This window comes from Plectropomus leopardus, chromosome 10, assembly GCF_026936395.1.
Source record: "Plectropomus leopardus strain MGB_pleo_1.0 chromosome 10, ASM2693639v1, whole genome shotgun sequence".
Lineage (NCBI taxonomy): Eukaryota > Metazoa > Chordata > Actinopteri > Perciformes > Serranidae > Plectropomus > Plectropomus leopardus.
In genome coordinates, this window is record NC_142185.1 from 11,769,531 (window position 1) to 11,796,589 (window position 27,059).

General features: G+C 39.1%; 1 protein-coding gene across 3 annotated transcripts in view; it reads left to right on the plus strand.

Moving 5' to 3' along the window:
- The window catches only part of LOC121949095 (low-density lipoprotein receptor-related protein 1B), a 312,361-nt gene that overhangs the window by 251,975 nt on the left and 33,327 nt on the right, over positions 1-27,059 (plus strand). For 2 of the 3 annotated variants that reach the window (XM_088083039.1, XM_088083040.1), the window contains 18 exons: positions 4,170-4,292; positions 8,353-8,534; positions 8,773-8,972; positions 9,822-10,010; positions 10,160-10,308; positions 10,594-10,687; positions 11,446-11,562; positions 12,290-12,409; positions 13,233-13,352; positions 17,079-17,195; positions 18,468-18,574; positions 21,162-21,294; positions 22,251-22,357; positions 22,487-22,619; positions 23,078-23,200; positions 23,398-23,520; positions 25,801-25,944; positions 26,235-26,369. In XM_088083039.1, coding sequence (XP_087939165.1) covers positions 4,170-4,292; positions 8,353-8,534; positions 8,773-8,972; positions 9,822-10,010; positions 10,160-10,308; positions 10,594-10,687; positions 11,446-11,562; positions 12,290-12,409; positions 13,233-13,352; positions 17,079-17,195; positions 18,468-18,574; positions 21,162-21,294; positions 22,251-22,357; positions 22,487-22,619; positions 23,078-23,200; positions 23,398-23,520; positions 25,801-25,944; positions 26,235-26,369 — 2,416 coding nt within the window. The remainder of the gene's footprint in view (positions 1-4,169; positions 4,293-8,352; positions 8,535-8,772; positions 8,973-9,821; positions 10,011-10,159; positions 10,309-10,593; positions 10,688-11,445; positions 11,563-12,289; positions 12,410-13,232; positions 13,353-17,078; positions 17,196-18,467; positions 18,575-21,161; positions 21,295-22,250; positions 22,358-22,486; positions 22,620-23,077; positions 23,201-23,397; positions 23,521-25,800; positions 25,945-26,234; positions 26,370-27,059) is intronic. The other variant, XM_088083041.1, reaches the window with a different exon arrangement.

A 27,059-nucleotide genomic window follows, 5' to 3' on the forward strand; every position in this document is an offset into this window, starting at 1 on the left:
ATTTGGCTGTTGATTGCCACTAATGGTTGGCTGTGATTTACTGTAAAGCAACCCAGGGGATATCCCACAGTCTCCTCTCACAGTCGTATTAACCTCTCAACTCCATGCGCTCTACTGTCTGTATCAGAGTTCTCATCAGCCACAACTCACCTTAATCACTGCGTGTTAGTGTTAATGGAAGCTAGGAAGGGGGAATATGCATGGGCTATACTGAGTGGTGGTTCGACACTTCACCGACCTCATATCACTCTAACACACCATTATATACCTTTTTCAGATAATATGTTCATGATATGTAAATTTTAAGTGGGACGATCAATTTTCCCTACGTTGTGCTCTCACTGTTAGCATAAATGTGTCCTCCCACCACACATGCAATCTACTTGCAATGTTATTGTATCACCCTCACAAATTGTTTAAACCCATTAAAGCTGTCGGTGGTAACTTTTCTAAAAATACATTTTCATTATTTCAACACTATATTCAAACATTAGCACATGAGATAGACATTATGTGAAAAAATGTCATGTTCCTCTGCCTCCTCGCAGTGCCTCTAATGGCACAGGTGTCAGTAATGTCAGTAATCAGTGCTCTTGAAATAGGCAGATCAAAAATAAATCAAGATCCTAGTCCTGCATTACCTATATCTCACCCCAGATATTTCCCAAAACATGTTTAGTGTGCTGTTTAGCTGTAAAATGAGCGTTTGCTTCGGCCACCGTGTTGAAAACAAACGGGCCAAAACAAAGTGCCGCCCACTGCAGTTCACAAGCAGTGATTTACACGATTGACATTATTGACATGATTAACGGCTGCGTTAGAGACACCTCAGCTCCCACTTGGTTGTTTTCCTTTAGCTGCAGTAGATTCTAGCAAATATCATTAGAGGCAATGTGAGGGAGAGGGGGAACATTATGTTGTCACACTCTGTCTCATGCACTACTGTGTGGATAAAATGACAGTTTAAGCAAATGTAATAAAGCTATTTTTATAAAAGTTACCAACTCTAGCTTTAAATGTGTTTTAGAGCTGTATCTGTTGTCTTTAATTCAAATGTTTTCACTGTGTTTAATTAGAGGTGAAACATCTGCTTTGGCTCCAGTACAGTAGGGAATGTGATTACCTGGGATAACATTTTGCATAAGTTAGGCTTTCCATGAGCTATCCAGTTACAGTAAATGTCTCATGGAAGGCAATCAGTGAATTTTAACAAAATATTCTCAGATAAATTAGCAGTTGTAGTATTAAGAAATCACTTTATGCGAGAGTTCTACATAAAGTACAATATCAAAAAGTTTTTGCATGTTGCAACCAGATTGTGGCTGTTACTCTAAATGACAACTTTTACAATTTTAATGTTGGGACAAGTGACGATTGAAATACATATTTCACTGTTGAAAAGAAAGTCTTATTGTCAAAATGGGTTGTCTATGCAGTGGAAAGACTCAGTACTTTTGAAATTGGTGCTACATGACCAGAAAAAAACAGAGGGATAGGGCTGTGATATTTGCTTTTCCTCAAGAGGTAGAAAACTTCAACTTCCAGAATTCACTGTGGCCAATGAACACTCTTGTTGTTTGATGACATAATGCATGTTGCTTGTCTTAAAACAATATGGTTTACAGTAAGCTCAAATTCATTCCTGTAAACATTTCAGCACAGAATTAGCCAACACAGTACCAGAATCTTGGTTCATTTTTGATCAGCACTGCTTAGTTTTACCGTTTCATCTCAGTTTTTTCAGCCTGGTTTTCATAGTACAGGAAACAGTATGACACACTTACTGTTCACAAATTCTAATACTACAGCTAAACAGTGCACTAAAATATGTTGCTGAAGACATTTTAGGTGAGAAATGGAGAATACAGTAACATAATCTTTATTTATATTTATTTATTTATATTCAGTCTGCTTGAGTTTGGCCTGAATTTGAGAGAGGGAGGGTGTCACTCTATCTGCTTTAATGCTTACCTTTTTCTGTAGTGGAGTGTGTGCAAAAATGAGGAAGAACAATCTGTGTTTCCAGCAACAGCATAAGAGCCAGCGAAAATCCACCCAATGATACATTTTGTGTCATCTGGCAGATTTTTGCTGGCAATAAGCAGAAAGATCTTGGTGCTGGTAAGATGGAGGGATGTATTACCTAGTTTATATACACTTACAACCCACAATGTTTTGATACAAAGCTTGTTGAAAATCTACAAGTATAAAGTATCACCTCAAAGCTTGGGTCGGTATCCAAAGGCCAAAACTTAGGTGACTGCATTTAGTGCCGTAAGGTTTCACTGTCAGATACTTATTTTAGAAAGAAAAGTAGCAGAGCAGGAAATCAATGGTGTGTTGACAGTGATGTAAATATGAGTACTTGCACTGTAAAAACCTGTATACACACAATTTGATACAATTGATACAATATTTTTAATTATTATTTTTTTATCATCTATTCTTAGAAGCTTTTAGGCTTGTTTTTGTAGTTGGTTGTGGTCTATACAGTCCACAGGGAATGTGGACTGTATATCCCAAAATGAATGGGAGACATATTTCTGGATATAGACACTGATAAAAGGAGCATGCACGCTTCAAGTCTATAGCTGATGGTTTGGAGTGGAGAAGGGTTCCCCCAGGACACTTTGGCGCCTGTCTGTGAGGGTGTTGATGATCTGATGAAGATGTCTCATTTCGCCTGTCAGATTATCTGACACCTTTTCTCGGCACCCACAGTGCGAGACAGCAGGGTGGGGGCACTTGTTTGGTGAGCGGCTGTGTCTGACTGACAGTGGGGTCCTGTGAGCATGACAGAGTAGGGAAGTACCTCACTCTTCAGCTTTGATAGTACTTTGACTTCACAGAAGATGTGAGACTTCACTGGCTCCTCAAATGCTCGGTATAGCTGAAAGCATCGGAACCTATGGGAAAACCACCTGAATCAATACCGCTTGTGCAGTAAATACCACATCACACAGAGATACTGTAGAGGCTGGCTATGTTATTCTGTTTCTCATCCTGCTGGCATTTCCATCTCTAGGTATTTCAAATAATTAATTAAACTTGACCTTACTGGATTGGTTTAATCGGCTGACAAGTGTTGCTTTTGACAGAGAAAAGGCAGCACATTAGCACAGAAGCAGTTTATGTCCTCTTTCAGTGTCTACACAGGATGGGAACCTGTGTTTTTAGTATCTCTCAGAACTCATCACAGTTGTTACATGTGTAAAATGGAAGAAAATAGACTTGAAGCGTAAAGGTGTGCTTGCACGCATAATGTAAGAAAAAAAGAGCTTTTACACCACCCGCGTAGACAGCTTTAATAAAATAGGAGTGTATCTGTCATATGAATGACTGAAAAACACAACTGAAGCTGTTAGCATTAATATTTATTTATTAAAGGTGTACAGCGCCCACAAAATGACCATGTAAATATCAGTCATGCTGAGTTCCTTAAAATTTGTAAGGAAACTGTTTTTCTCGCATGACTCCATTTAAAACAGTGAACATATTGATCTATTGATTTATTTAGGAATACTTTTAACAACTGCAAAACTGCATCAAAACATTCTTTTATAAACTCTCACACCACGTGTGCACTGCAGTATAATCAAAGTCTCCTTTATCCAGTTGTATGCTCAGTATCTACCAAACACATACATTTTTGCCAAAAAGTTACTACTTAAAAATGAACTGAAAGTAAAACTTATCTGCTCTCTTCAAAGCCAGACTCTAAAATTATTTTTGTAAAGTGATGTTTTAATATAGTTTTGCTTTTTATAAACATTGTAAACATGTTCACTATTTTTCCACAAAGGCATGTGAGTAAAAAAAAAGAAAAGTTTTCTTTATATTTCCAGGTAACACGGCATGACTTATTGTCTTACAAGTAATAATTTTGTGGGTGAAGTATTCCTTTTAAAGTGTTTGGGTTCTGCATATCACTATGAACACTTGCTTCTAAAACATATCATGGATATGCTCCAACAGAAAAATTGACATTTATTTTATAGACTTACATACAGACTTAATGTAACTTTTGCGATAATGGAATTTGATAATTTAATATTTACTTTGTTCTAAACCTTTGTTGCCAATGAGAATGTTTTACCTACTTTCTCTTTCTCTCTCTCTCTCTTTGTCTCTGTCTCTGTCTCTCTCTCTCTATCTCCCTCTCTCCTCAGGGCCTCAACAACATTATCCACATAGACTTTGACTATAAGAAAGAATTTATCTACTGGGTGGACTCAACCAGGCCAAGTGGTCGAAAGATCAACAGAATGCGCCTCAATGGGAGCGACCTCAAGGTACCACAGGATTTAGTTGCTGTGACTGCATGCCATATGGTGCCTTGTGCCACTTTATCCAAGATTCATTGGCTTTACTTTGCTTGGTCCCTTTTCAACTTGTATTTATTAATCCTTTAACGCTCTATTAGATGCATTTTTTTTATTTATTTGAATTACCAAAATGCATGTCAACAAGCTAAGGTGTATCGTTTAAATTTAAAACATTAAGTATGTTGCTGAAGTGGCTTATTATCACTGCTCAGATGATGATGGGGGCCCTTTATCCTGTTATATACTCAACATAATGGATTTGTTCTGTCGGCAGCCAACGGCCTGTTAGCTTAACAACAATGAATGTGTGTCAGTGATAATAGGAATATTATCAATGGCTTTCAGATAAATGTAATAAGCCTAATGACACAATGGTGCTCTCTGGTGTAATCACCAAGGTTTGTTCGGGTCATGGGATAGGAGCCCAGACACTGGGGACACTGGGATGTCAGCAGAACACCTGCTGAGTCCCAATTGCACATCTCATTAGCATTGGTGTGTGGGGGCATTAGGCTCATTCAGCTCAATTACTCCCACAGTCTCTGTTTGAGCCACTGCCACAGCTTAGCAAGAGGACAAACTGTCTGAGACACAGATCGCGGAGTTTCTCACATTGGGTTAATTAAAAGAGCCACTGATATCCAGTGCTGCTCCTATAGCCGTGCTATATGAGGAGAAAAAGATTGGGGAGCAGTGAGTATTTCTGTGGATTTTTTCTCTCTGCCAAGATAGTTCATCTGACCAAGGCAGAGATTAATTGAAATCTATTGCTTAATTAAAACAATGGATAATTATAGATTTTATAACATACTTTGTTTATTTCACCTGATTTTAAAGAGTAAACCTTTGTTCTTTAGGTTAATTTTGCAGTTACACCTCTGACTACACAGTCATTAATGTCACAGCAGGTATTTCAATACGATGAAAGAAAACATCTACAGTGACATTAATGATCAACATCCAGAGGTAAATGTATCAGGGTTCATACAACTCTTCTTATTGTAACTAAGACCAAAGAATGGCCTTTTTTAAGGGAAAACACTTTAGATTAAGCAATTTATTAATAATAGACAAATATTATGCACCACATACCTAGTATGTGTACTATGTCCAACATACTTCTGTATACATTATTTGTAATGATCTTTTTGTATGCACTGAGCTGTAATTATGTCACCTCCTCATAGCCTCCTATCCAGTTTTAGAAACCAACCATAGTAACAGATCCCAAACTCAGCTTAAACACTAATTTTGATAAAATAATTTTGAAACTATATTTAACAAAAATAGATAAATAAATAAATCTGCACTTCATGTAGTCACATTAAAACAGAAGCATAATTGACGTGACAAAGCTGTCTTGGTCCCCGTTCATTCCAGGGTTTTCCACATGCTCAATAATTTTTGGCAAGCAGCCATAAATAAAACATCTACCAACACAATCTGATTTTCTATTTTTGTCTGGTTATGCATTGCATTCAGACACATTGGAAGTAATACTTAACTGTTCTGCTGGATCTGAAAGTTTACATTCACTCAGAGCTGCTCCTCTCATCCATTGATCTGATCTGATCAGCGCTGATTGACAAATCAATTATCCAACCCGCAACTCACAAAGTGCTGAACTCATGGAGAGCTGCGCTGCATTCAAGGGCCCGCAAAAACCTCTGACTTTAGAGAGGGGACACAGAATAATTCAAAGAGAGACATGTATTTAAACAGGAAAAACCAAAACTACCAAAGTTTGCTGTCCTCCCCCACTCCCCAGTCGTCCACTACTGCCACGCATACACTCTAATTCTGCAGGAAACATTCTTAAATGCCACATTGTCATCTGTCTCCTTGCACTGTGGGATATTTATGCCCGCATAGTCTCCAGTGTTTGCATGCTGTAAAGTTTTTCCATAAATAGCGTGCAATTCACATAGTATTGGTTTCAAACTAAGGTTATGGACATACCAAAAAAAAAAAAATCTGATACACTAAATAGCATGTCAGTATGAAATTTCCAACACAGCCACATGACTGAGACAACTTTCTGCATTGATCTGGCGGATTCATCCAGTCTTTATGTTTCAATTTGCCGAATCCAAATGAGGAGAAGTTAACCTTCAGTGCCTTGTAAATCAATCTCTTTGATCAATAGTGAGATATTAGTGATACAGTCAACCAGAAAGACGTGATGAGATTCAGCTCCCTTTTTTTGGTGGAAGCTGTCAGGATGGTAAATATTGCACAATGTATAATATTTTAGTGACTGTTTTGTCGAAATTACTGCTTATGAGAAAGCCTTGTCTCTTGCCAAGACTATATATTTCCTTGCAAATGATGACAGAAAAGGCAGAAAAGGCCTCAAAGCAAATCGTGTTCCTTACTGACAGATTGGATCTGTGCTGGAATTTTTTTAATTTTATTTATTTATTTATTTATTTATTTATTTATTTTTGTTAAAAGGGGGGTTTCAAGGCATTGGCTTTATCTGCCAGCTGGCACAATGATTGTTTATTCTGAACAACTGCTTTTTCAAGCTCAAAGGCTAGACTGCCTTGGGAATATTGATGGAGTTCCTAGATAGTTACTAGATTTTATTTACATCAGTCAAAAGCCTTTGCTGATATTTCAACCAAATCTCTCGATGAGAATAGTGCAGTAAGATGAATAAGATCATTAATGGCAGCCTCTCTCTGCTGCCCTGCATCCTACAGTTAACAGACACTCATACAATGGGTTCCTTTTTTGCAAATTAACTTGTGTTTTCTGATGAAATTTATATAGTTCTATGCTAACATTTGTTTACACTTGCACCTATTTGTTGATTGCACTGAGGTGGATGAATTGGGGCAGTGTAGGACGTGTTTGCACAGATCAGGCAATGCAATGCAATTTTGGTACTAAAGTCTGTGTAAAACTGCATCCACATATTTATCTGTCTTGGTGCAAATAGCAAATTTCATGGCTTTAGGCCTTTTCAAAATCACAAAAAAACATGAAACACATTGATTTTAACTTTTACCAATGTGATCTAAATAAGTGGCTAGTACAGTTGTAAATACACATCAAAATATAATTTGTATGTGATTAAGAGTAACTACAAGTCTGTACTGGCTGAGTGCAATTAATTATATTCTTACCAATGTCAGCAGATACCGAAGCTGTCATATAGCAGCAGGAATGATTTGTGCCCTCCATCTGTAGCCTCTAATTTAAGAAATGTGCTCTGCATAATTATGCATGGGTCAAACTACACTGGTACCTTAATTAATTGGTTAAGTCTTTAGACACAGCTCCTCCATCTGACTAAACATGTGCACAAATTACTTTACCATTCTCGTAAACTCTCTCACAAGTCCAAGTGAGCAGGCACTAGCCAAATCCTGGCCTCAACAAAATATAACTAAATTTAACCGACACACTTTATGGCCATACTGCATACTACAGAATACAAATTTTACACATATTTAAAATGTCTACTATATTTAATAACACCAACACAGTGCTCTCTGCACATGTTCTTTAAGATAATCTCAGCTTTTGTGGTCTGCAGTTGCAGTCATTAATGATCGCCCTGACTTACATTTCAGCCACTGTGCGCAACAGAGGAAACACATATGTTGCCATTGCTATGGCAACATGTGTAGATAGGATCTCAAAGACATCATAACAGTGTTCACTTTTGCTCTGGATGCTAATAGGACTTGTGTGTAATGCGGTTGAAAGAATAGAGGCACTTTGATTTGATGGAGGAGAATGTCGTGACTCACTGAGCGAATACTCAACGCTCTAGATTTGTGTCTGTGAAAAAACCAAATGGGTTTATTTCTGTCAGGGTTGAAATAATTTGCTTCTACCTGACAGAGGAAGACCTGTCCTCTGTACATGCTCTTGTGTTTTAGTAAACTAATGAAAGAGCAAGTTTTGTTGAAATGCTATCTATTTCTTTGCATTCATTCATGCGGAAATTTAGAGAATTAATGTTCAACAGACAAACCTCCATACTAAAACTGATCTTCCTTTTCTTGCGTACTAGATAGTGCACAGAACAGCAGTGCCCAGCGCCTTAGCTGTAGACTGGATAGGAAAAAATCTATACTGGTGTGATGCGGAAAGGAAGACGCTGGAAGTGTCCAAAGCCAATGGCTTGTACCCCACCGTCCTGATCAGTTCTGGCCTCAAGAACCCCACAGATCTAGCTCTGGATCCCCAGACAGGGTAAGCATATTGTCATTACTGTAAAACTCACCGTAATGCTTAAGTGTTTTCCTAATAAAGATTGGTTTCACAGCTTGAGGGAGAACGGGTATAGAGTAACTCTTTTCAGATGATTAACCTGGGAATTGCCAGATTGAGCTCTCATTTGAGGAGTTTTATTTTGTGTCATTTTATTCCCAGCATGTTTGCCTGCTGTAGTACAGTATAGCTCTTTGAACTGTGTTATACTTCTGACTAGGTACGTGTTCTGGGTAGACTGCTGTGAACCCCCTCACATCGGGCGTATTGGCATGGATGGCCGAGGGCAAACGGTTATCATTGACAAAGAGATCTATAGCCCCACTGCTCTCACTATCGATTACACCAACAAGAGGCTCTACTGGGCAGACGACAACCACATCCTGCTTGCCAACATGGATGGCACCCAAAGACGTAAAGGTGAGACTAAAGGTGTTCATGTTAAGGGAATAGTTTTGGGGAAGTACACTTTGATACCATCCTATAGCTGTGTTTTAAATGTAGTGCTGCAGCCAGCAGCTAGTTAGCTAAGCTTAGCAAAGAGACTCGCCCCTCTTGCTTTGAGTGGTAAATGACAGACATACTTGCACTTGTAAAACTTCTTTGTAGTCCCCCGACCACAATAAACGCTGGTACACTATAGTCACATTCACCCATTAGTGGCCAAGGCTACCATACAAGGTTTCACCTGCTGGTCAGTTTAAACACACTTACACGCTGATGAAACAGCCATTGGGAGCAATTTGGGGTTCAGTTTCTAGCCTGAGGAAAGTTCGACATGAAAACAGGAGGAGCCGGGGATTGAATCCCCAATCTGCCAGTTAGTTTACGAGCAGTGATTGACATGATTGACAGCTGTGTTAGAGACTTTCGACTCTGGTTGTTTGTTTTCATTTAGCCGTGGTGGATTCTAGCAAATGCCACTTAGGAAGCATTAGGAGCGCAAAGAGGAATATGATTTTGTCATGTGTGGATGGAGTGACAGTCTCAGTGGATATGGTGAAAAGTTATTGAAATAAAAGTTACCGACTACAGCTGTAAATTCTGAAAATGACATAATTGTAAAAGGATATTAGAAAGTGAAAATATCAAATCATCAGTTAATTTGATAATCCCATCTGGTGTGGGTGTGACTGACTGAAAGTTTCAACCTTTGTTGCTTTCAGTTGTCAAGGAAATTTATGCCGCACAGTTAGCAGATCCCTGGTTGCTAAATTACATAAAAAGGAATTTAACTGAAGCCTGCCATGGCCATTTGTCCCTCTCCAGTGTCCTATGATCACATCCAAGGGGTAATGGCTCTGACTCTGTTTGAGGACTTTGTCTATTGGACGGATGGGAAGACCAAATCACTACGACGTGCTCACAAGACAACCGGCGCTCAAGGGATGGAGCTCCTCAACTCCTGGCAAGCCATCAAATCTATCAAGGTCTACCATTCCCTGCGCCAGCCTGAAGGTAACAAGTCCATCTGGCACTAGTGTTCATTCAAACCTCCCATGCCGTGCAGTTGTTGCGGGCCTCATTTATTTATTTTTAAGAAGAATTTGATTTGTACAGTGTTGTACAGTTTGAACTCAGTGAGGTACTTCTGTTCTTCTGTGCAGTACCCAAGCACCAGTGTCAGATTGCAAATGGAGGATGCAGCCACCTGTGTCTTCTGTCTCCCGGAGGGGAACACAAATGTGCCTGTCCCACTAATTTCTACTTGGCTGCTGACAATAAAACCTGCCTCTCCAACTGCACCTCCAGTCAGGTCAGCAATCATCCCCTCCCACTTCTAGGTTTAATGTGAGCATGTTGGTGCTTTTCTATCCTGATCAGTACTTTCCCTCCCCCTAAGGGCAATTTGCTTTACTCTCACATGTTTTCCTCATCTGACATGTACTGTAGGTTTAGGGAAATGCGTGTGTATTGATTATGACTCTGGTTTTCAAGAATGTTGAGGCTTAAACTGGGAATTAAATATTCATGTTTACTTCAAATCCTGTGGGTTCTTTTTCTCTCTTTTTATTCCAATATTTGTCCATGGTGCTAATAGTTTCGCTGCGGGACAGATGAGTGTATCCCTTTCTGGTGGAAGTGTGACACGGTGGATGACTGTGGGGATGGATCAGATGAACCTGCCGACTGCCGTGAGTACCATGTTATTGAAATTCTAACATAGTACATTCCAGTGGAAAGCTAACTCCTATTTTGGTGAGCTTTGAGTGATATTAAAATTGAATTGTGAACCAGACGCATGCACAGATAGACCTCAGGTAGTGCTCAAGCGCCTGCCCTTTTGGTCTTTAATAATATATTTGTCCTTTTATGTGTTTTTCACCAAAAAACATTTAAATACCCTTTCCTAGTTCTATATTATATTTTATTGTATTTTTTATTTTAATTTTTTAGATGGCCAATGGAATCAACTCTCATCTAGCAGTGTGTTATACCAGAATACTGTATTTGAGTTTTAATTCTGCTGCTCAAGTCCCCATCTCTGACCTACATTCACTGGTGACAGCCAGCCAGGGAGCACGTGTTTGTAAGCCTTAGCATCGTTTGTCACTGTTGTGAAATTAAATTACTATGAGTGTGGGGGTATTGAAATCAATAATTATGTAAGTTAGTTAAAGATGCGCTACTGTATGCAACATCACTTTGTAATAAATAATTATGAGAGGAGTGCCCTTTTTTGACTTCAGCACCTCCCTCCTGCGCACGGCACTGTTTTGAACTGTTCCTGTCTTTGCTTCTTATTTGCCGTCAATGCCCTCTTGTTGCCGTTGTTGTTTATGTGTTTAGCATTCTTCCCTTTTTTACACAATGCTTTGGTCAGATTTCTATGTTTACTTATTGAACTCTCACTGTATAAACCCTGAGATACACTTGTGATCCTTCCCAACAGCTGAATTTAAATGTCAGCCTGGGCGTTTTCAGTGTGGCACTGGCCTTTGTGCTCTCCCTCCATTCATCTGTGATGGCGAGAATGACTGTGGTGACAACTCCGATGAGGCTAACTGTGGTAAGGATGGGGCTACTATTACTGTTAAAGTGGAAAATCTTTTCTTTCTGTTCGTTTGAACTTTTTTTTACTTACTGCTTTTTGCTGAATGCTGTGCTGCTTCTGCAATTACCAGAAAACCTGTCTCCATTAGCGAATCAATTAAACCATGCATCCACTGCTGTTATGTCCTTTCTGTCAATGGTGCTATTTAATGCTAAAACACTCCGTCGATGAATGAATTAACTGATCATCAGAACATGACTCAAGACCAGTCTTAATAATTGATTAATTGTTTGAATAATTTATCACGCAAAATAATGTTAATTGGCAATTTTTGGGTTGTTTGTCACAAAACAATTTTAAGATGTCACCCTGGGATCTTAGAACATGATGGGTGCACTGTTTAACATTTAATTGTCTAGTTTTGTCGGAAAAATTGTTGATAAAGTATATTATTAATAAAAGAGAATGGTAAATAGCTGCAGCCCTAATCTCACTGTCTTTATCTTTATCTGCCTCTGTTTGTGCATTACAAACTGCATATGTAAAAACCTTCATTAGTTTATTAGCAGACACTGTACATTTACAAAACCTTTAACATGAATGTAAGACTTTGCATAAGCTGTCTCTATTGTAGGCTGACTCATTACCAGTCCGTAGTCGTAAAATAGATGCCTAGCTTTGTCTGAACTCTCATTTCTTATTGATGCAACCTCCCGTTGCTCCTGCCTGTTTTCTCTTTCAGAGACATACATCTGTCTGTCAGGCCAGTTCAAGTGCACCAGGAAACAGAAATGCATCCCCCTTAACCTGCGCTGCAACGGTCAGGATGACTGTGGAGATGGAGAGGATGAGACAGACTGTCGTAAGACACTGCATTATTACTGTCAGACTCATTGTCTTAGAAATAGGTTTACTGAGCTTTTAGACGGGGTAGTGTCTGAATTTATCCCTCGTTTGATCAGTCTGCCCCAACACTGAAGCAAAAACCTAGATAAAAGTCACTATTTTAAGGTTTTTTATATTTTTGTTTTAAAGATATAATCTTGTGGTTTAAGATAAATCGCCTTAATTGTCTTTTTTTCTTTTGCACGGTTCATTTATTTCTTCTGCTTGAACAGACTTTATGACGACATTGACATTACATAGTCTTCATTAGGTATTCTAAAGGCAGCCCTTGTCATGGGCCTGTTCCTGTGAAAAGGGATTAGATATTGAATCACACAGAGGATAAGAACAGATTTTCTCTGCCATGATGTAACTCATCAGAATATCACAGCCCATTCAAGTCTTTCAGACGGCTGCATTTGTCTTGCATGTGATTGCAAGAGGGGTCAGAGTAGGGAAAGAGAATGCAAGAAAGTAAGGAGGAGAAAGAGAAGCTTGAAAAAAAGCCTTTAATTAAAGTGAAGCTAATTACTTCACCCCTTCTTAGACTTCCACAGTGATTGGATGTGGTTTTGAATGCACTTTTGTAATAAGCGCTGCGCCACTGAATTAAAATGCTATCTGAAACAATGTGAGGTTTTATAACAAACAACTACTTGCTATAATAAAACACTGGAAAGGTTTGCAAGTGTTTTGGGGATTTTAATGACCACCTCGCTGGTTCTTATGTCACTGTGGTCTAATGAGCACTCTGATTATTTGTGCAAATCCAAACACACTGCCTGTCTATCTACCCACAGCTGAAAGCACCTGCTCCCCAGACCAGTTCCAGTGCAAGGCCTCCATGCACTGCATCTCCAAACTCTGGGTTTGTGATGAGGACCCTGACTGCGCAGACGGGTCAGACGAGGCTAATTGCGGTGAGTTGTGGAAACCCACTTAACCATAAATCACACCTCTTCACTTATTTTTCAGTTAAAGGGTGGAAGAATCTGATTTAATCTGAATTAATTTCACACTTGGCTTCACTCTGGTTTGACTTAGTCCTGCGCGTTCTTTACGCCTATCTGATGGTGTGCTGAGGGAGAACGCCATGAAGGACAGCTGTCCCTTTCGTCAATGAGAGCTCTGCATTATGATCTAAGTTTTATTTGCATTTCTAGCAGCTCTCAGTGTTTAAATGCTGACCCGCAACACACAAAAGACATTATTACTACAGTAGGGCACCTTGGGAACTTTTTCTACCTTGTGTCACGTCCCACCAAGATTATATTTGCTTGACATGCCTCTGTAAAGAGCCAGAATTCTTCAATTAAGACAATTTCACTACATAGAAATAAGCTGATCCCTGTCAAGAGATCAAATATATTAATAAATAAAATAGGGGTATAAGTAAATTTTGAAAATATTATCTTTTAGAGCATGCCACTAGCTCCTAAAGTTAATTTTAAAAATTATATCATCATATATCACCTTGCTTACAGTATCACAATATGCACAAAAAAACTACAGGAATCTTGTCTCACTGTATTTGGCAGTGCATAAAGTAAAACCCTCTGGGAAAAGGTAAAAACTATAGTGAAAAAATTGCAAAAAGAAATCTTAAAGGACTCTAAACATTTCCTTCTGGATTTGTATCCAGAGAAACTTAAGTATAGTAAAACTGAATGAGTCTTTATAGACCTCAGCTTGCTTTAAGCCTAAAAAATGTATTGCACTATTAAGGAAGACGATTCACAGACCAGACCAGTGTTATCTAGCCTTGTATACTAACTAAACAGCATAACTGAAAACATGTGGAGGCTGTTTATTAATGATGTGAGGGACTTTGACATAACAGATGATCAAGTGAATGACTAGTTTCTGTAGAAGACACAGTTTCCAAGCTTTTAGAGTTTTTCTTTTTCTTTTAAATACTTGTTAAATATTTGCATCTGTTGTAAGTAATGTGCTGTATAGATTACCCTACATGAATACATGGAGAGTATTCTTGTTTTGAGTTGGGGGTTCTCTTTACTTTGTGTCAATGCAAGAATTTTATGTTTTGTTATATATTATTTGAATGTAAAAAAGCTGAATTTCATGGTGTGTGTTTGTGTTTGTTTGTACCAGGTGTTGCTGCCTCTTAGGTGTGAAAGTGAAAAATAACAAATATTGTTGGTAGTGTTGTCAGTATATGCAGCTTGCACAACATTACAGTTTGGGTTTAATTAAAAGAATATTCATGCTTTGATGTCTTAAGCTTTCACACCTCTTCTCAATAGCGTCCTTTATACTTTGAGGTAGTTTTATGTGGTGCTTTAATGTCAATTAACTTGAGAAGACCCTGATGCAATATTGAGTAAATGTTTATCCCACTGTGTTTAGTTTACTGATGTTTGACTTTAGGCCTTCAAACTGTATCATCTGTAGTGTTTCTCAGTGCCGTCCAATGATTCATCACCTAAAAAGTTCTCAATACTTCATAGCACTTAAAAGACAAAATGCTACTTCATAGCTTTTTTATTTTCTCTTTGAATTACCTTAGACTGTTTAAGGAAGTTTTGCTTGTTAGCACCGTAATGAGCTCTGACTTAGCAGGGAAATATTACAATTTTTTTTTCCATGTCACATCTTTTATATGCTGTTAGTGACTGAGCTGCTTCCTAATGAATTGCTGCCTTGTGTCATCCGCTGCTGCTCTCAGCTCTCCCTCCTGATTCTCTCCTCCTGCTGTCATGTTGGAAAGAGATCCAGGCAGAATCTGCCACCCTCCTCTTTTGACGCATCTCTTCCCTAACTGATAACAGCGTTACCTTGGCCATTATCCCTGATGATGTCTGCACTGAAATGACTTTTTAAAAGGAAGCTCTCAGTTTGACTTTGAAAACCCATTCTGAGGAAGTATTGCTGGAGTAAATATCAAAGCATCTGTTCTTTCTGAAATGAATGCAGATATTTTGGATAATTCTATCTCTGGTCATTAATGTTTAACACTGGAATGCCTGGTTTAGGCTGAAATACATCAGGGCCCTCTATAATTTTTTTACCCACAACAACTACAAGCCACACAGGCAAATGCACAAACTGACGCACGCACCAAAATCCCAGGCAGAGTCACTTCAAACAGCATATACAGTAAATAAAAAAACAGTCAAAACACAGACTCTCAAATGACATTTACTGAATTTTTTGAGTGACATTTTGTAGCTTGGATCCAGACCTCTGTATCACTGCCCACATCTCTTAGTCTCATTATCAGGCTTGGTATTTTCAGTAGGAAGCGTGACCTCAGTCTCAACTCCAGTCTTTTGACTTAACTTTTACCTCACATGTTAAGGGTGTACTCTATTTTCACACCTTGTGTTTAAGATGATAAGGGCTCAAGTTTTCTCATCTGTTTTCCAGCAGAGGAGGACATTTTTTACTGTAAACAGTGAAGAGCAGTGTCCTCTTGCAGCGGGAAACATGTTATAAAATGGTTGTGTGAAAATCAGGGGTATGGTCTTTTCAAGAAGATCTAAAGCCCCTTTCCCATTGCAGAGAAAACGCACCTACACATGCTAACATCTAGCTTTTGTATGTAATGTGAAAGGTTACCATTGGCATTCACATCCCAGTCAAAGGACTCCATAGTAGTATTTAACGGCTCCAGCTCTGATCAGCAGTAATGGATATACATCACCCGGTTTAACGCACATTGAAGCACCTGTACTGGTGAGATGCAATGATGCGTCACCACAAAATTGGTGATGTATGAATCAAACAAATACAAGACTTTCATGCAGGAGACCAGTGTTTGTGTCCCGTGTGATACCAAAACTCAGTGTTGATTTATTTTAACAACCCAGTGTAGTATTTGACATAATGTACATATTGTAGGGCATGTTAGATACATCACGCTGCATTGTGCTAGTAACAAACATACTCATTTTAAGTCAGACCATGACCTTTTTTCAAAAGCAAACCAATGTGTTATGTAACCTAATTCTAACCACGTAGTTATGGTGAGACTGTGAGCATTTCACAACATTTACCATGTGTTTAAAGCTGCGACAGTTCCGGTAGGGGTATTATTTTAGACAATGATGCTGCTGGTCATATTAGAGGGTTGGAACAAACAACTTACGTGGTCATATGAGGTTGGAGGACTTGTTTGGATATAAAAGCTTGCTGTCAAATTAATAACATAAAAAAAGACAAAGAAGTGATGAGCTGATATCTAAAACCCGTATCGAAGCACCTCTAACTGTCTTAGAGATGGCATTCATCAATAGATACTGTATCTGTCATATATGCTGGTACTCGTTGGCACTGAAACAGAGAAATAGTCTGAGTGCAGTATATAGCAAAGCCAAAATCAAATGCTTCAGCATGTGTTGTGTTCTGAAATTCTCTTGGATGTTTTCTTGAAGAAAGTTCAATTTTGCCAACTCCCTGTCACAAAATCTGTAGAGGATGATTGGTAGCACAGTCAGGTATTTCATCTTACGGTGTGTTAGCCTCTGGAGTGCGTACTGTGTTTTGAACTCTGTGTCAGACTTGCTTAGGGAAACCCTGAGGAAACGATGATTACACGTAGAAAATATGATAGCTAGCACACTATTAATATTCATGCTCTTTGAAGCCATTTTCATCTTCATGTTTGTTTGCTCCTGATGAAAAAGATGAAAAGACCTGCGGACCTCATGAATTCCGCTGCGAGAATAACAACTGCATCCCAGACCACTGGAGGTGTGACAGCCAGAATGACTGCGGAGACAACTCAGACGAGGAGAACTGCAGTGAGTACCTGACTCCTTCACTTTCTGGCAGCTCAGTTTGTTTCTATACACTGCTGACGTCCTACACGCACTTAAGCAGTGAAGAATAGGGCTTCTCAGAAGACACCTGAGTGCCCCTCCCACCACCGTAACCATCTTCCACCTTTCTCTGTCTCTGACACACAAACGTACACACGCGCACACACACACACACACACACACAAACACACACTCGCACACACACGCACGCACGCACACACGCACACACACACCCCTGTATCTCTACACCCTGGGTAATGCTTCCCACTATCGACTCAGCCAGGCTCAACTCTCTCTTTAAAGCTTACTCTTATTATCTGTGTTCGTTCTCTGAGAATAATGTGAGGCTCCTGAGCTCTTGATACCATCTATTCACTGTAATTTACCGAGCTCATATTCCCTTTTGTTTAGATATCCATCATCACTTTTAAAAAGAAAACTTTTATTTACTCATGAAATGAAATTGGCAACACACCTCGTTAAATTCCATATCTTTTGTTCGTGCATTCAAGTGTGTGCGCGTGTGTTTGTGTGTGTGTGTGTGTGTGTGCGTGTGCGTGTGTGTGCGTGTGTGTGTGTGTGTGTGTGTGTGTGTGTGTGTGCGCGTGCGCGCACACGTGTGCAGGCGTGGGATTGTTTGCCTGTACGTCATATGAGCAGGTACATGCCGTTTTTTGCTGAGTATGCATCATTTACGTGATTTATTGGACGCTTATTCCCCACACCTATTAATGTCACTTAAAATGCAAATAAAAGCCAGTCAAGTGTTGGATGGCAAAGAATTAAGCAGGTGGACCAGCAGACAGTGGAAAGGCTGCAAATCAGATTCTGCTGCAATGCCTGCTGGGAGTCTCTGTTGCAGCACAAACTCATAACACACACCGCACGTTAGCTAACAGTCCATGATAACAAGGGGAGGGCCCAGACATTGGGTCTGATGCAGCTGTTTAGCTGCGCCCTAATATTGTCCTCGGGGACAGACTCGCACTAAATGGCAGATACAAGCTTTTTGGCTTCAGAAAGTATGTTGCCCCCCCTCCATTGTCAGAGCTGCAATGAATTCATTTACATCTTGATCAGCTTTGCCAGTTTCTCCACTTCTGATACAAAATGACTCTAATTAGCTAAAACGATGGTTTTGCCAACACAGAGCATTTGGCCGATCGCTGCATCAGGGGATGTATGTTTGTTATGTATAATGCTGGAATAAAGAATCAGCTTGGCACTATTTTCTATCTGTTTTTCTCAACTTAGAGCCAGTCACCTGCAACCACAAGGACTTTGCCTGCACTAACGGAGACTGCATCTCCTCCAGATTCCGCTGTGATGGAGACTACGACTGCCTGGATAATTCAGATGAGGCCAGTGTTTTAAATATGTGTACTGCTTACTTAGAAATGAAAGCGGGACGTAAACCCATGAGAGTTGTTAATGAGGCGCAGATATTAGCAAGACACTATGTAAAGAATAAAATACTGCACACCTCAGAATAGCCCCAGTAGAGTGATCCTTTTAAATCAAACACCAACATTTTGGACATTTTGCCCTTTCTGACTCAGTAAGCCTTTTGCTGATATAACAACATGCTAAGCAATCTATTATATTGTTAGTGTGGCAGTGCCAGCTTATATAGTAACTCATAGGTCAGTTTACAATAAATGTACATGGGGGAAAAAATGCAATAATCACTTATGGATACTGTGATGTAGTCTGTAACTGATCTCTTAGAAGTGTGTCCTAACGTTTGAGTTTGTAGCCCGAGCACAGTTGAAATATCCCAATTGGAAAGGGAGATAAATTTGGCCAAGTATATTGCCACTTTCAAAGAAAATAACCCCATTCTAGACACGATTCATTGTGTCGATCCAAATCTCCCCGTCATGGTCGCTACATCCCAACAATGCTGGACAGAAAATATCACTGTGATGAGTTATTGTACCTTCAAGTACATTCGCGCATGAAATACCTTGTGTTTATTTGCCACTGAAAATCCTAATCCCCCATGCCTTTCAGCAAAACAAAGGCAGCTTGTTTTGTTTATAAATATGCTTGAATATCTTAATTTATGAAGCTTCAAATTGCCTTTGTAATTTAACGCTGTTGTAATACGTGAAGAAATTAACTTAAATGTGCCTTTATCTAGCATTGCATGGTGTAAAGAGATTTTTTTTGCAGGATTCATACAAAGAATGCTCAATCTGTGGTAATGATGCGGTGCAATGCATAATTCAAGGACAAAGGCTTGTTATTACCATTCATTATTCTTGTTAAATTATTGCTCCGTTCAAAATTTGCACGGCAATTTTTATATGTAATCCCTCTCCGTGCAAAGCAGTGCAACCCTAATTAACCCTTTATTATGTCTCCCCACTGCCAACTTTCTGGGTCAGTGCAGGCGGATAGTTTCAGGAGGGAAAGTTGCCTTTCAATCACCACTGTAATACACAGTTATTATTAAATTTAGTTATTCATAGTGGCCATCATGGAGTATATTGGCCACCCTGCTATGGCTTAAATATTTACCTGACAGGAAAAAACACTGGGATACATGTTTGGTTTTTTTTTGTCCTGTACTAAAGCAAAACTCATTTTATTCCACTGAGGTAATCATAAAGGTTAAAACATTGATTTTACTTTCATTAACAGATGCAGCCAGCAGAATGTCTTCTGCTTTCAAATATTGTTGAAAGTTTATATATTCTTTCTGTTTTACTGTTATTTGTGGTTGTTTTGTTCACCAAAAGCCAGTGATTTGTTTCCATTTATTAATTAATTTATTTTTAACCATTGTTATGTATCTATATAAAAGTGGTGAATATGTCCACTGGCCATGGTGGGTACTAATGCATTACACTTACATTACTTACATTACGTTACATTTACTTGAGTAAGTTTCTTAAATATATTAGTATCTTTTAAGAGTAGTTGTTTTAAAGAATGCATTTACTTTTACTCGGGTGCATTTCATGTATATATGTGTATATATATATGTATATGTATATGTATATATATATGTATACATGCACTTCTATTATATTGACACTTCTCGTTATTTTTCCTGATACATTTAGCTACAAATATTTTTTTAGTTTAGCTGAACTCACACACACGGCAGCGAATGTCCGACAGCGAGATTAGATTGCCCACTAGCACTGTAGATGGACAGGAGGTGTGGCAGTACCCCCTCCACGACCCTTCAGTTGACTACGTTTGAAGATGATGGCTGGAGATGAAACACTTTTGTCTCCTTCAGATCAGGGACATTCACTCCCCCGGCCTTACATCCAAACACTGTTTGCCTTCCAAATGACAGGGAACAACAAGTTGTAAAATGCACCAACTACTTTGACAGCCGCTAGAAGTTTCACATTGACATGACATGACTTTGTTTTTTGTCTGGTTCTTGATACTAAAATTAAAATCAATGTGCACTTCACATCTGTAATTACCTGTTGAGGACCTGTTGTAAATGTAATACATTTATGTAAAAAGTGCACCTAATGAAGTGACAAAATAATTTTTTCTCTTACTCAAGTAGTAAATTTACTCAATATAATCAGTATCAATCAAAATTAGCATAAGGTAAAAATACTTTTACTTAAGTACCATTTTTTTTTTTACTCTAACCACTCTATTCATGCTAAATCCAACATGTCATGAATTTCAACTGATGTTTTGTGAGTGGGCAGAAAAGTACATGATAATTCCTTAAATAATTTAATTTAAAAACAGGATTTTCAGTACATCATAGAAAGCATGATAGACTCTTCACCTAATCAACCTTTTTCAAGCACTGAGGTCCCCAAGACCATGCACATTGAACAGTAAAGAATAGCACTTAACAAACATCAGTGCCACTGTCGATATTTCACAGATCAACATTCGCTGTTTAATAATCTTGTTAAGACAGCATATATTTACAGCATGTTTTACTCTATTCATTTACAGAAAGGCTGCGAGGCACGCTGTGCAGATGACCAGTTTCGGTGTCACAACAACCTCTGCATCTCACTCAAGTGGCTGTGTGACGGCCAAGAAGACTGCAAGATGGGGGAAGATGAGAAAAACTGCCAGGAAACAGGTGAAAAACAAACATTGTGTCGTTTGTAAAAGAATATCAGGAAGCATTACTGAGTTTAATATTTGTGCACTTGGTGGAAGGAACATTAACTGTTTGTTAACCTTGTGTTTTCTGGATGATATTTTTCTTTTTGATAAGACCGGATTTCATACAATTCAGTAGTTTGTATTATCTGCTGTAGGTAAAATACAGGGTGATCATGTCAATGCCAGTAGCTGGAAGAGGCACCGAGTGCGATTCAGTGAAACACTGAGTATTTTCCTGTGTGAAGTCATTGCTATCCTAAAGAGCTAACGAGGTCAAAGCAGCAGTTGTAATAAAAATAAAAATTACCCTGTATCAAGGTTAGTTATTGAAAAAAAGAATTCAGCCCTTATTTCAGAGGCATAAAGAGGCACATTTCTCTTCAACACTGGTTTTATGATAATACCACATAAACTCTTCAGGAAGTGGTTGAATAAATGATCAGTGTGACATCCTGATACTGAATAGCGTACATTCCCAACAGAATAAAGAAAAAGAGTCTGAAATGTGAGTTTGAATGTGAAAGTGATTTTCAGAAATGTTCTCTATTATCTCTATGGACTCCCATGCTAATTGCAGATCTTAAAAATAAAATGTTCTCATTCTAATTTTGTGGACGAATAGAAATGGCCTCAGTTATGCTGATATACTCTGCTGTCCATTACTGGCTGTTCAGTACCGTAAGGCACGTTGTTGAACAGAGAGTAGTACACAATGCGAGCTCTTTGACCTGCAGGACATCACCATACTGTATACTGGAGTGACAAGTTCCAATAATTCCTCTCATAAAAACTGCATTTCCCTGTAAGCATTGGCTCCATGTGGACTTTTCCACTTGTTTGTTGTACAAGAAACTAAAAAAAAATCTCACCTGAATGATTTCTAGTTGAGAATAGACAGGTTGTTGACTGATGTACTTTGCCCTCCTCCAGTAGCCCCTTCATGTTCTGTGAACGAGTACGTGTGTGCCAGCGGAGGGTGTGTGTCAGCCAGCCTGCGGTGTGATGGACATGACAACTGTCTGGATGGCTCAGATGAGGTCAGTGCAGCTTCACATGACTCACAGGAAGCAACCGAAAAATAATTTGTTTTGGTTTCCTCTGATTGCAGCTGACAACATCGCTCCAATGGACAGTTTTGATGGTTTACGGTGTTTCCTCGCTGACAGGTTGGCTGTGTGAAGGAGTGCAGAGAAGATGAGTTTCTCTGCCTGAATCGTGCCCACTGCATCCCTCGGCGCTGGCGCTGCGATGATGTGTTGGACTGCATGGACCACAGTGATGAGGAAAATTGCAGCCAGGGTAGGAGTGAGTCTGACCTCACACGAGTCTGTTAATTTGCTTTTTTAAGATTTATATTTGGGCTTTCCAACCTTGAAGGCAAAAATCCTTTAATATGCTAGCTCAGATCTTTGCACTGCAGACATTATCATTGGAAAAAACAAGTCAATTGTAAAGCATGTCAAATAAAGAAGACAGAACAACAGAGAATAATATATGACAGGTAGGTTGAGAGTGGCAGAGGTAAGGATTTTGAATACAATGAGAATGAAAGGTTTGAGATGAGATGAATAGATTCAAACTTTGCTTTTGTGAGGCAAAATAATCCAGGGCTGTCCATATCATTATGTGAAATGATCTATCATTGTAATCTGGTCAGAGACAGTTTTTCAGTCACATCTTTGACAACTTTGAAAGCATTTTTCTACTCTCATTTAGACAGTTAAAAGTCGTGGAGACTTATCTGTGTGTAATTGCAGGTGCTTTCTTCTGCCGGGCTGATGAATTCATTTGCAACAACACGTTATGCAAACTTCACACGTGGGTGTGTGATGGCAAGGACGATTGTGGAGATAACTCTGACGAAGACACAGACATGTGTGGTGGGTTGAAAATGTCACTCACAAGGTTTTGCTTTGAAGACAGTTGATAAATATTTTTTAAAACACTACTTTTCAATTTCCAAGAGGGAACATTTCATTGTCTTTTCATACAAGATTGCATGCAGGTGATTTTTTATTGTTGTTGTTGTTGTTTTGAAAGACATATCCATTAACTTCTCATGTCTTTTCATCTCCAGCAAAACTTCCCTGCCCTCCTACAAGGCCATTCCGTTGCAGAAACGATCACGTGTGTCTGCGCACAGACCAGGTCTGCAATAAAGTGGATGACTGTGGTGACAACTCAGATGAAGAAGAGTGTGGTGAGCACAGAATGCGCCTGTAAAGATCTAATATTAAATCTGCACCAAGCAAACTTTCCTGTGAAAATACTATTAAAGTTATGGTCGGTTTATTAAACAGAGGGCAGAGCTCTCCTTCTATTATTTGATAACCATGCTCCCCTTGCATTTGTCCTTGACCCACAGAAGTGGATATATTGTTTCATACTGATAGAAAAGTTTAAAAGCATTAATTGGGGATGGAAAAGAGCCTGGCCATGACAATGACCTTTATTGATTTTGATATAACCAAACTTCAGTAAACTCCAAGCTCTCCTCTGAAATGACTCCTAATCTTTTTAGCTAATGACCCCTGAAATGGAGCAGTGTTTACTTGCTTACATATGACCCTGTCATCACATTTTGCTTGCGTATGAGCTGAGTGATTTTTGTGTTTAAGAGTGATTTTTCTGTCTCTCATTGTTTCACCAGCTGATTAGGCTGTTATCAGACCATTAAATGCCTGTAATCAGTGGTGATAAGGGTCATAGGTATGTGTTAGTAGGGGCCTGCTGCACCTACTATAAGATTGAGAAGGCAATTATCAGGCCATTATAAAACTTTCTGCCAGAACTGGCTTTCTTGTGAAACTGAGGGATGGAATGAGGTGAAGGGAAGGAAGGAGTAGTTGTGGATGTGTAAAACACAGGACTTTCACACACGGTTTTGAGTCTCATGTGAAATCAATTTTAATGCCCAATCATGTTTTTTTTCCCTTAAACTTACCACAGTGTTTTTGTCTTGTGAGTGGGAAAAAAACTGTTAGGGTGGTGTAACTCACATTATTCTAAAGGGCTGATGAGGACAGTGTATTCCAGGAAAAGAAAAATATGTGGAGTAGATATTATAGATATTATTTTTTTTTAACTATTTTTTTTCTCGCCTGTTTGTCATTCTGTGACTCCCAATTACGGGGCCCTGACCTCATGGTCGTGAGCCAATGTTTAAAAAAGCAGCAACTGCTGCATCCAACAAATTCTGCACCGTTAGCATTACATTTTACACCTCTCATGCCCAGATGGTATCCTGTGGTGTATAACATCAAACACTGGCCAGGTTAATAAATGTTAGCTTGCCTAGCAGTTTTCTGATGACATGTTAAATGTGGTCTTATAGTTGCCCGGGCCCAAAGCTTAGGCCTGATTCCTAATGCATCAGAAGATTATTTTCCTTGAACTGATCTGAGCTTTGTACTGAATGCACTATATGAGCTGTATCTGCAATCATACAATCCTGCACAGTTTAAGGATTATAGGAAAGCATTTTGCGATTTAACATTTCTTTTTATACCAGTAGATAGCTGCATGTGCAGCACATCATCACCTCAAAGTTGATGATTTGCTTACAAATGGAAGGCAAAGGGTTTAACAGCCACTCCATGTTATGAGAGGCTGCATTGTGAAATATTTGATTTAGTTAATACTGTTTTGTTTTTTCAGAGGGATTTTTGTGCTGAAAGTGGTATTTTATTGTCTCTGATATACCCAAAGGCATAACAGCTGCAGACTCTCTTACAGTGTCCTGGCATGTTTCTTCAACAAAAGCCTGATCTGAACGATCACACCAAGCAGACAGGAAAGGAAGGGACAAATCACTTCGCTCATTCTTCTCTCTTTCATTCCCTCTGTCCTCAATTTATCTTCCTCTCTGATTCCATTGATACGTCCATCCATCTCTTACCTCACTCCATTACCTCTCGCCATTGTATGCTTCTTCCCTCCATCCATCCCTTCAATCTCACCTTAATCCTGCAGTTCCATCCGTTCACTTCATTTTGTTCCTTCCTTCTTTTTCTCCGCTCTGCTTGGGGTGGAAATCAAACTCTCATTCTTCTCTAGTATATTTTTCTGGAAGAGATGAAAACTGTACAGGTGATTCAAGTAAGTTGAAGGCCAAAAACCAGACCACAAATATGCAGAGCTAATATTTCAACATTTTTGCGGGCTAAATAATTGCGAAATAGCTGTCTGTAATAGCATTCATTCTTTATTTTGAGAACTGCTACAAATCGGCTGACAATTATAGATTGATTACTAAAGTTAAAATGTTAAAGTGTTGTTTCCAAAATGATCCCTTTTGCAGCAAGTAATCAAGATAATCTGGGAACTTAGAACACCACATTTATTTTCAAAATGCAGTAAAGTCAAAGAAAGAGTAAATCATTTTTCACAACAAGCTCTGTCCCCATTTGCACCTAAATATTTGCACAAGATAGATCATCAGTTTTCGTTGTCTTTTCAACTGTCACTGTCTGTATCAAAGCAGAGGTGGTGGCTGGAAGACCTCGGCCTTGTGGGAAAACAGAGTTCACCTGCAGTAACCAACGCTGCATCCCAATCCAGCTGCAGTGCGACCTCTTCAGTGACTGCGGTGACGGCGGCTCGGATGAGCAAGACTGCAAGGCCTGTAAGTACAGCACCAGTTGACTCGAGGAAACAGATGAAAGAGACATTCGATAAAGATGAAAAGTTCCGAATGTCACCATGACGTTATCAAGAAGCTCAGCATTCATCTCATTTTAAATGTGATGTTTTGTTATTTATGGTAATATATGTATGCCCGCGTTGGACGCATTGCTGTGTAATATATGAAAGAAGATGATGCCCTCTCAGCTTTTGCACATCAAAAGAAAGACACAGCAGGTGTCGGAGACACAGAGGACTGATGTGTAATCAAAGTCCTGTTTTTATTTGTAGTTTCCAACGGAGATGTATGTGGAAAGAAAACAAATCCATGTGGAGAGGATGCAATTTGCAACCAGACAAATGCTCTTGCTATATGTCAGTGCAAACCTGGCTTTAAGAGGAACCAACACACAGGCCAATGTGAAGGTAATGCATGATCAGTTTTATTGTTTTTCCCATTTTGACAGTTAAAGGACCTCTATGCAATATTCTGAGCATTAATATAGCAGACAGAGTAGAGTGATAGTGCCCTGAGCAGAAAATGAAGTTGTCCTGTGTGTGTGTGTGTGTGTGTGTGTGTGTGTGTGTGTGTGTGTGTGTGTGTGTGTGTGTGTGTGTGTGTGTGTGTGTGTGTGTGTGTGTGTGTGTGTGTGTTTTAATACGCACTTCTCTGTTGTTGTGATTACCACTGATATCGTGGCAGAAACGTAGCTCCCATCCTCTAGTCCTTCCCCAGTTAACATCATTAGCTCTGTCAGGAGTATTGCTGTTTTTAGCACTACATGTTAAGAGGCATGCGCTGACAACCTCTGAATCATAGATTCACTTTGAACATCATACAGAGCTCCGACAGTAATTGCTAGTTCAATCACAACAACATTTTGTATCAGACTGTTGGGTTAACAATTTATTTTCCTTATCTCAGGCAGGTTAAGATATCCTGATTACTACTCTCCCATTGCTAATACTGTCAAGAGTCGCATATAAAAAGTTTTTCCTCTGGGTTTTATTTTAAGTAAAGACTCGTTAAAAGTTCTAACAAATAGTAAGTTGTAAAATAGATCTGCTCAGAGCAGACAGGCCAGTTCTCAGCAATGCTAATTGTTTAAATAAACA